Here is a 12,477-nt window from a genome sequence, read left to right as displayed (position 1 = left end):
GTTGCTGAGCTACTGAGATGAATACATAGAAAGAGATGCATATTTTGAGCCTCTGGTCCTTACATAGAATTCATATAACTTTATCAGTATTGTAAAATCAAAATGATGATAACAGGATACACCTGGTTGATATTGTCATGGCTATTTTCAAACTGGAAATGTAGTCAACTTTTAGAAAAATTAGCCTTACCTCAAACAGGATCAAAGTTGTAAATTTTCACACCATGGTGTTGACTTCATATTGGGCAATTTTGAGGTTATTACATCTTTTTCTATATACATCCAAGGTAGAACTAATTAAACATTGAAAACGTATTAAAAATTTATGTATGTCAAGAGTATTCCAGAGCGAGAGTATCACGGGAGGCCTGTAGGTTGCTTGACATAAGCACAAAAACAACTATTAGTTAGATTCTTGAAAAAGTAAAAATTTAATTTCACGTATCCAGTCACTTTTATGAAGAAAACAGTTGTGATAGAACAGGATACAGTTGTATAAATAAACCATAACGAATAACGTGGAATAAAAAAGTAACTCAATAAATCTCCAGCATCGTTGTTCATTCATGCATAACCTAAAAAATATTTGTTATAGTTTGGGATTGTTCACATTTTCAGGTGCGCATATATGTCCAAAGTAGAATGGCAAAAATGTATAGCATAATATTTCTGTGTCAAGGGTTGAAAACCTGATATTAAAATACAACTAAAGGAGATAACTGACCATGTTCAACATTAAATATCCTACATAAACATTGTTTACCATTTTTTATATAATTAGCTTTAAACACTTTACCAGGAGAAAACCTCAGTTGTCACTGATACTGCAGTTTGTGAAAAAACATTTTCTATCAACTAGAAAAAATACATTTACACGAAAAGTCTCAAAAAAGGACTGCATTCCTAAATTTTAGATTCTGAAAACATGATACTATTTTTCACACATAATCAATTCTCTGGTCAAAAGGCAGCAATACTAGAAGTAACTTCGAGAATTGAATCTCAAGGCATACATGTCTTAAAACAATGTACAATTACACTTTTGTTGACAATCAATGAGGCAACATTTGTCATTGTCATTTCATTTTCCAAAGTTTACACTGTTACAAGTTTTAGAAAACAGTATTTTGTTTGTTGTGCTTCATGAACTGCTCAAAGAGTGTATCAGTTGCAATCACATCAAGTTAATTTAAAATTTTGATTACCGACCGTCCACATAAATGCAAGCTATTTCGTCTGCAGATTCCTAGGTACTATTACAGGAGTTCTCTGTGGCAAATATTGGCAAGGGTGTGGTTGGAGTAACGCTAGAGAGTGAAGTGCAGCAGTATATTAAAGAGTCACACTTGCCAACAGGGGCAAGCGCCGGCCATGTCTCATGCACTAGGCTCAAATCAGCAACCACAGCAGGAGATTCAATGCTACATGTCACTGATTTGTAAGACTTATTTACAGTGCCAAAGACACACATTGTGTGGTGTAAGCAGCAGATACTACTAATACATTGTTCAGCATGCCAATGGCATGTTGTAGTATCTCCTGAATTCAAGATCTGACATTTTACAAAGACACATTTGGATCCCCCTACCAGTGGTATCATTCTCCGACTTGAGACGCCAAGGCCTTAATGGAATTTCAACATCCGGCATATAAAATCTCTCTCCCACTGTTCCATCTTTAGAAAGACGTTTGCACATGCCATGGCTGTCTGTGGAATGCATTTGATGTTGATGTAGCTTCTATGGTTGAAAATGTATGTTTAGTACTGTCTTTGTCTAAATAATAAACTCCTTCCAAGGACTCCCATTGTTGGAGTTTGTACGTAAATAAGATATTTTTAGATTGCTACATGGTATTTATAGTGTGTCAAACAGCACTCCAACAGTGTCTGATTGTGCTCGCACTATAGAATAAAAAATATATAAATAGCAATACTGTAGAAAGGTTGCCAACAGCGTGAAGTGCGCCAACAGTAAGAACTATTTAAGTACTAGAACGTACCAGCAGTATATGGTTTCTCCTGGTGTACATAGCATGGTTATCCGTGTTCTAAATATGCTATCCCAATTTATCACAATTTTTTTATGTAGATGGTATAGATTAATCTCCCAACATGCATGGCATATTTCAAATAAGGCTGGTCACATTCATAAATTTACCTGCTCGGACTGCATTAAAAAAACAGTTAACCTTTTAGGGTTAAGCTTATCTTATCTGCTCCATTTCTTAGCCTGAAGTTCAGCTCTGTCTTCCTCTTGCATAACCAATACAAACTAATATTGTTCCACAGTCTGTTAGGAATTCTGTCACTCGTTTAGCCTGTACTGAACCTTCTGAAAGGCAGTTTCATGTACTGAACTCTCTTTCACTGAAGAACATTACAGTTAATCTTGACCCTCCTCTAGTTGTTAACCTGTGAGTTCCCTTCAATCAGAATGGAGCAGTCACACAAGCAGGAGTAGTCTTACTTTTCGCTACTGTATTTGTACTTTACTCGCAATGTTTAAATATCTAGTGTGCATATTCTTGGTGTTCCATTTCGGTAGATGTCCTCTGACCTGTCTCCGATCTTTCTTCTTTAGTTAATATGTCCTGCAATAAGGAGTAAGAGGTATCAGCTTTGATTTGTACTCAGCATAGCTGCTAGTTGGTACCCTACACCTGTAACACCTAGCACAAATGGGCCTTTTTTATGCAAAAGAACTTCACATTTTCTGACTTGTTTTGCTTCAACCTTAAGACTCAACATTTCAAGTGCTTTTGGCATCTATAATTATCATACTAACGCTTTTTGTGTAGGTTAAACCTTACCATACTATACCAGCGTGTACCAAATATTTCTTGCCTGCACAACATCTATTACAATGGAACATCACCAAACAAAATTAAATATGCCTAGGAATGGCCTGATATCATACCAGATAGAAGGTATTATGAGAATACCTGATCATTCAGAATTTGGAATTCGTATTACCACAAAGAGGCCACAACAGGAATAACATTTAGGGGCGTATTGTAAATAAGACCCTTAGTTTGGTAATAACTGAACACCATCTCAAGACTGTGATGGTTCTTTTGATAAAATGATAAAAGAGCTCCTCCGTGCTGGGACCAGTATTTTAGGTTGGCAATTGAAATTTTGCTGAGGATCAAGTGGCTGGTAGCTGAGGCTCCATATCCGTTTTAAGGTGTGCAAGCTACATCTTTAATTTGGCTAGTTTTGCTGACCCATAAATGAGTTTTAAGAGGTAGTCAAGATATACACCAAAATGTATTTTTTAAATATTTTTTCATGTCGCAAAATTGTCTCTTGGTCAAAATCAAGTGTTCTCTGGGCATCGTCATCAGCCTGAGTTTATGTAATAATGAAAACGCCTCAATAAGTACCTAGCTGTTGACAGAGATAAAATTAGAGGAGAAATATCTCAAAACAGAAGAGTTTTATCAAAACAGAAGACTGCTAGTCAGGATGCCATCAGATCCTTATGTGTACTGTAAATTTATTTCAAGATATAGGACCATCCTTCTGCCAGAGCCACAATGAAGACATGTGCGACTTGAACACACTTTTATTGTATACTTAAGTTATACATGTGTCTTCTAAATACAGCCTAATGGATGGTCCTTATGGAATTAAGTCTAACTCTTGCTTTTACATTGAACTTACTCCCAGCGTGCGCGTCCACAGACTTCCACACTGCTTCCTAAAACCACCTAGCCTCCTTATGTGTCCATTGTTCCATACTCTTAACACCAATTTTGCACTCACTTCACGGAGTCTCCTTCCAGTATAACTGAGCTTTTCTCCGCTCTTTGCCATGTCACCCATATCTGACCTGCCACACCATGAACATCTTTATATGCTATCTCATCTACACACATACACACACTACAATTTCCTCCATGATCTCACACCAATGTAGCATACATCTATGTGGCCAGTTCACAAAGGCATTAATTGATAGGTGAAGTAGTACTTCTTCACATACACTTAAATGTCTTAGTTACTTGAACACAAAACAACTTTAAATAATATAAAATAGGACTATTCACATACAGTTAGTACAAATAGAAAGGCATGTCCTTTCTTTGCACTTGTATGACTAGCTAGATGGACATTTTGGGGCCAATTCACAAAAGCATATAAAGCGGTACTCCTGCAGTACTACTCCATGGAATTAAAAATGCCTTTCTGAATTGGCAACTATATGGCGCGCCCAACCTTTTTTAAATTAATGAAAGATCTAGTGTGTCTGCTTTAATAACGCTTTAACAAGTTTTGGTTAAAGGGAATAAAATAGTATTAAACAGAAGGTATAAGGAAGATCTGCCAACTGCTTTAAAAATTGCTGACATTCCGAGTGTGTTGTTGCCAAAAAAACAATAAAATGATTGGTAAATAGGAGATAAAAAAATAAAAATATACAAAAACGTGTTTTATTTATATGCAGATCTATGAATCAATATGTGAATTATAGTTTGCTTACCTACACATTAAGATTTCTAAAATATCGTGTAGAGGTGATATTTTTCTTGTTCAAAAGAAGATGCCCACTAGATCACATCATCAGTGAACGTGTGTTTTGTTTTTGCTTGGGCTATATATTGATTACTAATACAGACACAACAATATTCCTGCTCCTATCAACGACCTTTGCAATGCATAGACTGTTCATGGTCTACAAATATTTTGACACCTTCTATGGACAGGTAAAGAATGTGTCACATTTCACTCTATTAATCTTCACAGTTCATTCCCACATCAGAACTATTTGCCAAAATCATAGCAAGTAGCGTGGAGCCGTCTTCAGAATATACTAGTGCATGACTGTGAAAGGTTTCTGAAAACTTGATATTGATTGTAGATACTACCAGATCACTTTCAGATGAAGATGAAACAATACCTCTGTTGGACTTTGAGGTTACATTTTACTATGGCACACTATCAAAAAATGTACTGTTATCCAAAAATACACTACGAAATTACATTTCTAAAAAACTAAATACACTACTATAATCACAGATATCCTATCCTCACATTTCACAAAAATGTTCTCCCTGGCATTCAACAGTTAAAATGGAGACAGACAAAATAGCAGTGTCCCATCTATGGCATGCAGCGTCTATGTCCATCTCACTGCTGAGAAAAAAACACTCAAAACTCACCTTTTTCTGCACACTCTGTGCCCCGTCTAAGAAGCACTTGAATGTGATTTAGTTTGCAGAGCTGTGCTTCAATATAGACATTCAGCAATTAATTCCAAATTAAACTGAAGTTAGCAAGTTTAAAATAATTGAGGAAAGATGCACATGACCCTGTATCCCTTCTTCTATTTAGTTTGCCAATAAATTTGTTATGCATTTTTATCAGAGTTAAGTAAAAATAAGATGAATAAGGATGGAGTTCTGTGCCCTGTAACCAGTTATTCTCTGTAAGCAATGTTTTCATTTGTATCCTTCAGAGTTTGGGGCATTTCAAAGTTTCAGGAAACACAGAAGTTTTCATTTGTTAATAAATCAAACCAGAATACTAATGGTTAAATATTAAGAATTTAACATATAAACAATGTGTAAAAAGGGAGTGTCCAGTTTTTATATAAACTTGGTACGAGGGACAGAGAATGTTGTTCACATTTTGGAATATTGATATACACAGAGATGAAGTAATCTGTCCATGAACACAAAAGCGGGTCAACTGTGAAAACTATAGCACTTATGAGTTATAGTTACATAGTCAACAATTAATCCTCTAAATCACATCCATGGATGTTGACAATTGTACACCAAGGCTTGTACAGATTTAGAGCAATGGTGGACTGCTAAGTTTAGTATATTAACTCTCTCTTGTTGCTTTTTATTTAAGCTGTTAAATTATTTTTGACTGTCTCTGATCACTTTTTGCATTGTGTATTGTGCTACAGAAAGTCTAGAAAAAACCGTTGTAATAAGTACTACACCTTGGATTCAAATATGATCTTAACTAATGTTTGATAATACCAGTAGCCAGTACAATGAATAACAAAACCGCTATGCACATGTTCAAATACGATAGGGCAATCAACTTTGCAGCATCATACCTATTTTTGTAATAAAGAACATAGGGAGGCTTGGGGCCTCATTACAAGTGTGGCGGTCTCACGTTGATGGTTGGCCCGCCGCACTCCGGGCGGTTTGACCGCCTAATTACAACCCTGGTGGGCAGACCCTCCAGGGGACTGCCGTCAACGCTGGGAGAATGGTTCCTGACAGCGATCAGAGTTGAACTCAGAACGAGCCCCGTTGTACTGAGCACCACCTGGCTGATTACAACTCCCCTCACCGCCAGGCTTTCCATGGCGGTTTTGCTGACATGTAAAGGCTGGCAGTGAGGGTGTGCTGGGGGTGTATGGGGGGGGTGCCATGCCCTGCCCATGGCATGGTCAGGGTCCCACTGCCCAGCCTGTATCGGCTTTGCAGACAATGTGCATTCCAAGGGTGCTGGTCGGCCCCCTCTGTGCTATATTATAGCACTGTTCCTGCCGATCTGACCACCGGGAACACTCTATTGCAATGTTCCTGCCATTGTAATAGGGTAGGGGGAGATGACATGGTGGTGGCGTCCTCCCTGCGAGTTTGGCAGACCCGCGGTGGGATCGCCAAACTCAAAATGAGGCTGATAGTCTGCAACACATTACACAGACATTTGATTGGTGCAAAATAAATGTAGCAATGTAATTTCAAACATTTTTCCTGCCAGGACACAAGGAACAAGCCAATATTGTTTGCTACTCCTAAAAATGTGCTTTATCGTATCCCTGAAGCTCAATTGCTAATTTAACTAAGATTTCTTTGTTTTGCAAGCGTATACAGCACAGACATCTGCTTACATTATATATCATTCAAATATAAGTCAGGGTATTCACTGCAACCTATAATGTGAAGGCTCATAGATGAGATGCAAAATGGCCTGTGCGGTTGGGTATATAAATAGGTAGGTCGCTCCTGGTCAAAGATGCCAAGAGACCTTCAGACGGTGTGCACTATTTAAACACTATGAACGAATAAATGTCATCAAACGTTTAGGAGCTCCTCCAAAGTCTACCATTTTTGGCTTAGAGCACTTAATAACACAAACTCTGAAAGCCAGTCCGACTAGAAAGGCAATGGCCCCTATGCTGGTAACCAGTCTTTTGGAATCCTTAACTTTCTACTTTAGCACAACCATAACTTATCAGTTTTAGATTCTTACACTATAATTTTGTTGGTAGCAATTGACACATTTTTGCCACAAATGTACTTTAATTCGGGTTTCAATGGATTCTAGTGTGACAGTGTTTCATGTGCAGGCCTGAAAGCTCTATACTGAAATAAGAAGTATATATTGGGTATTTAACTGACTGCTGAAAAGCAATTTTACAGCATTGTATATGCATCCAAAGCCTGTCTCTCAATCCTTATTCCTGAGTTACATTAAATGACATGGGTAGTCCTCAACTGAAAGCATATATTGAAAAGTGGTAGCGTAGGTACCATGCCTCATTATTGCCTTACTACAATATCTCTATTGTGAAATAATGACGCGTTATTTTGTTTTTTTCTGTTCCCTCACACACCATCATCTCAGTTTTTCTAGTATGTACATCCTTCTGTCTAAAACATTTTACAGTCTCTTCTATTACTGTCAATATCGAATGTTTACAAATAAATAAAATGCTGTTTTTCTTTAATTATATTGTATTCGGGTCTATATGGGATCTGTATGCTGTTGTTCACATTGCATAATCCCTTAAAGTTATCACTGGAGAACACACACTCCAAAACGTTCTTAATTTTAAGCCTTGACTTTTTCTTATCAGATTTAAGGTTACAGGCACTGTATCAATGTGTTTGCTTACTTAGGGCACCTTCACGTTCATTACAGCCTGATGCAGAGCTGAGTTTCCTAGAATCGCTTCGTACACTTAGTACAAATGTGCTACATTATAATGATGTATCACAGTTTTGTGTAGCATATTTTTTAACTTTACATTTACTGAAACAAAAGCAACATCATTGTTCTGAATTTTTGGTTAGCATAAGCTGCTATGATACCCAGCTGTACATATTAGCCATGCACCAAAAGAGCATTGTCCATATATTCTATATTGAGGTAGAGCAAAGTATTCTGCATGTATCTATCAGCAAAAAGAAGTGAAGCTGTATGAGTCATATTTTATTTGGATAAATAATTCTATATGCTGCATAGTTGTAGCAAAGGCAATAGATCTGCTTTGTGAGTAAACCTTAACACGTGATGTCTGATTTTCAAAAGAGGCTATTCGCAGCACAATGTTCTTTTGAGGCGGGAGGAAAAGTTGAAGCCCTAGCACCACAAAGTTACAGATTGCAAGAAACTGCAAAACTGTCTGTCTCTAATACTAATGGAGCAAGAATCTCCATGTACACTTCCGACCTATTGTAAATGTTTGGATGACTGTCTGCATGGGACAGCAGATCTCCACTGTAGCATTCGCAAATGCAGTATGCCAAAACTGCGATCCCTGTTCCTCCTAGAAACAGGAGTGACAATGTGACAAGTGGCACACTGATATTTGTGGGAGTGCTGCCTCCACCTCTCGATGTCTGCAGCCTGCACAAGCAGAGTAAAATCTTTAAAATTTTGAAAAAAAGCTTTCATTTCGTTAATGTGTTGCGCCCACCCCGGCAGGTACTACCCATTCCGTGCTTTTGACTGGAAAAAATGGTTACAAAGCAGCTGTGCGTACCTCTGCAAAGTGAAAGGCAGGGCTCTGCCCCTTTGCCATCCATTTCTAATAATGAATAGTAATGTCAAACGTCCCAATGCACTCACTATGAAGCACCAATAATATCACTGTGGCTGCAACAAACAGCAATGTCGTACCTGATGTGTGATTCTAGGTTGACAAAATATGGTCACATGGAGCCATGTAACATACTTATTTTCATATTCACAAGCCACAGATGGAAACTGCAGATCACAAACCCAACCTAATATGTTTTCAACAAAGAAAATAAATGGTTACTAAAATATATAGGCTCACGGTTTATCAAAAAATGTGGAACAAGCACAATTCAAATCAGTGAAATATAAAACTATACACTTAACAGTAGGTTTCCAGTTTTGCAACCGTCCATAGAGTCATGTGCTGCAATGAACTTTCTTTCCTGCATTCGGAAGAGTATAGTAAGTTTAACATTAGCACCCAGTCCAGAAAGAATTTTGATCAACTTAAGTTACAGGTAATCTTTTCTTTCCCCACACTGGATCTTGAATAGATTGGTATCCCAAACTCAGTTTACACAGCACTGCAGTAAAGATACATTACAGGAAAGCAGAGTAGTGAGCAGCAACATGCAGTAGTTCATAAGCTGCTAGGCTGCCGAAATACTGCATTTGTGAAAAGAAATTCATACAATAATGCTTCCCGAATGTTGCGCAGAGAAGTGCGTTGTTCAGCTTAAGGCACATTACACACGAGCTGTGCTACTGCAGCTTTCACTGTGGTGGAATGAGCAGTACACCCTGGCTTTGAAGTAACAAACTGATGCAAGCACAACCACTCTGCCAATACACTCACTAGGGATGACTTTACTTGTATAGCAATAAACAAATCCTAACCAATAAGAACCTGGTTGGCTTAAATTATTTTGCTCCATCCATGTAGTGTGCTGCATCTTATGTCGAAACAGTTTTATAATTGAAGTATTGATGAATCCGAAGTACGTTACTTCAATGAAATAAAGCAAAAGGTTACTCAACACAACGCTTGACTATCATTAATGGTAAGCAGTTAAGTCTAAAATAAACCAAAGTTTTAAGCAAAGGACCTTGATGTGACATGTAGGCAGGAGACAAAAGAAAGTCCAATTTATAACATTTAATCACTAAGAAGAAATCACTATGATAACTGAAATAATCTTTCTCTCAGATCAACTGCACAATGTATTTGGAACCATAAAACAAACCTTGACCTGAATTGTACCTTAATGAAGACAACTGTACTCTTGATGGCACGTGGAACAGATACAGGACAGAGTGGTGTTCACAGTTCATGCAAACCCTCTCATTTATCAACAGGAATCCTCTATGTTTATATCCATAATAAAACAATATCACCACGGCTCTAGAAACTATTGCTACACACACACCAATTCATCACATGGCCCTTGATGAATAAAGACAAGCCTACACCAGCCTACTTAGTTGTCATAAAATACACTAGGAGAAAGCAGATTATGCTTTATATATACTGATCAGATGTGAGCTCTACATCAGTTTGGGCCACTCTAGAGTCAACAGAATCAACTTATCTCTGCAAGGTTTGAGTGTTCACGCCACCACATTGAATGAGAGAATCCCCAAGGTCTCCTTTGCTGGAGGCATGGATTAAATGCATTAGTATGTTTTGCATAGATGTTTTTGAAGTAAATACATTTAAAATGATATTAAACACCTCCTAATCTGAACCCAACTCCAATAACTAAGTGGCCTCCTTAGAGCAGCTACATTAATATTTGCACACATTGTAAATGAGTTACCAATAAATCCACTTTGTAATTAGTGATCACCAACCAGGTAACATTTCATCTAAAGAACACATCAGCAATATGGAATTAGATGCATCTTTACCTGGGAAACTTTACCCTCTATCTCAGTTACATCATACTAGTTTGACAATCACTGCGTGCCTTGGTAATGGAAAGTCACAATGCATAGAAGGCCCGACTTGCACAACGTTTTGTGAGGTTAAATTGATCCTGAGAGGGCAAAACAACGCAAGGGTAAATTACGTACAAACTGCATTTGGCGAATGCAAAACTTCAACATCATTATGGAAGTTATAAAATCATAAATCTGATGTTAGGAACATGTTTGTGGGCACTCCAAGGTAGTATTCTACCTTCTAAGGGATATGAACACTGACAAACACACAGGTTTGAGTGATATATGAATACAATTCAACAAAGTCTACACTAAACATAGCTTTCACTAGGAATTCTTTCTGTAGAGTGGCAAAAAAGAAAAGCAAAATGAGCTTTGCGTGGGCACCTTATGTAGCCTCAGCGACACTGCCATTACATTCAGAAAGTACGTGTGGTACCATGAGGGCGAATACATTTTATGTTTTCTACTTAAGCATTTTCCAGAACCCCAAACAAAAAATTGAGGGAATATTCATTGCAGTATGTGGATGTCTACTAGAGAAAAAGGAGAAGGAACTACTACTTTGTAATGTTTGTTGCTCACTATTGTATCAGATGGATTGTTTATATGCTGTTGACAGGCTGGGATGCTCACAAAAATGACCATTCCTGTATTATAGACTGGAACACTGATGCAATCAAACACTATTGTAAAAATAAAAAAATACAATACTCAAAACATCTTATGTAAACAAGTCCATATTTTGCAGCAGACAATGGAGGGATGTTGCAGGTAAATGCCGATAAGCCTGCATGTAGTGCAAGCATTAAGATAGTCTATTGGGAAGATTGTTGAGATCTTTCACTTTGCTTGACAGTCTCCCTTCAGGCTTGGACATTTTTGTGGACCAAATAATTAAGCTTCAATATAACACTGTGGAGTCATTTAATTTTTTTCAAAATATGTAATATTAAAATGCTCTAGACCATAATGGCTTTATTATTCAGTTAATTTTGAACTTCTCTCCTGAACTGGCAACTCAAAGTTCTAAAGCTTCAATTATTTCACAGGTTTATGCAATTTTCCTTATCTTGAACATATTTTGTTTGAGGGAATAGAATAGAACGTTATGACAAGTTATTCATTTTATAAAAAAGATGTAACCCGTTGACTAAAATACAAGGACTTTCCAACCAGGATTCGAGAACGAGCATCCAAAATAAAGAGAGTCACAGGGTTGATCCAGCACCCAATCAAATACAACTTCTCGGTTGTTGGAGCTAATCGTGACTCGGAGTTTAAAGTTTCCTCCTTCATTATTGTTGGAAGGAACTAAATTCACCACTGCCATATCGAATGTCACGGTGGATCCGGAAGAAACTGCTGGCAACTGGTTGGTCATCTCTTTCCCGTTCACAAAAACTGCACCTATGACAACACAAACAATTTTATTTAATTAGGTGACCTCTTATGCAATTCGATTGAGGCCAAACTACCAAAAAAGTTATTTGGAGAAGAGCTGTACACCCACATATCTAACAATGGAAAAGAGGCATGCTTTACATAAAAAGTGAATGTATCTCTCCACAGCCCCAGGATTAAAGAGGACTTACTTATTGGTAAAAACCAACACAACGGAGAAAGATGTAAACTACCAGGAAATGTAATCTGTCACTAAACACCATAACAGAGGGCAACAGAAAACAGAGCCAACCATACAATATGGTGAGTGGCACATGGGTATTAGGAGGCAGTTATGAGTGACTTTGGGGAAGGATGGAGCTGAAAAGACAATGCAGAATATGTATCACAAAATTGTGCTTATGCCTATT

The 12,477-nt window shown here is 37.5% G+C and overlaps 1 protein-coding gene across 2 annotated transcripts in view; it reads right to left on the bottom strand.

The window, feature by feature from the left end:
- Nucleotides 1–412: 412 nt before the first annotated feature.
- The window catches only part of CRLF3 (cytokine receptor like factor 3), a 267,848-nt gene continuing 255,783 nt past the window's right edge, over nucleotides 413–12,477 (bottom strand). For both annotated transcript variants that reach the window (XM_069199994.1, XM_069199995.1), the window contains exon 8: nucleotides 413–12,073. In XM_069199994.1, the coding sequence (XP_069056095.1) occupies nucleotides 11,817–12,073 (257 nt within the window). In that variant the 3' untranslated portion in view covers nucleotides 413–11,816. The remainder of the gene's footprint in view (nucleotides 12,074–12,477) is intronic.

This window comes from Pleurodeles waltl, chromosome 7 (genome assembly GCF_031143425.1).
Source record: "Pleurodeles waltl isolate 20211129_DDA chromosome 7, aPleWal1.hap1.20221129, whole genome shotgun sequence".
Classification (NCBI taxonomy): domain Eukaryota; kingdom Metazoa; phylum Chordata; class Amphibia; order Caudata; family Salamandridae; genus Pleurodeles; species Pleurodeles waltl.
Note: the sequence above shows the minus strand (reverse complement) of the source record. Positions and strands in the feature narration are given on the sequence as shown.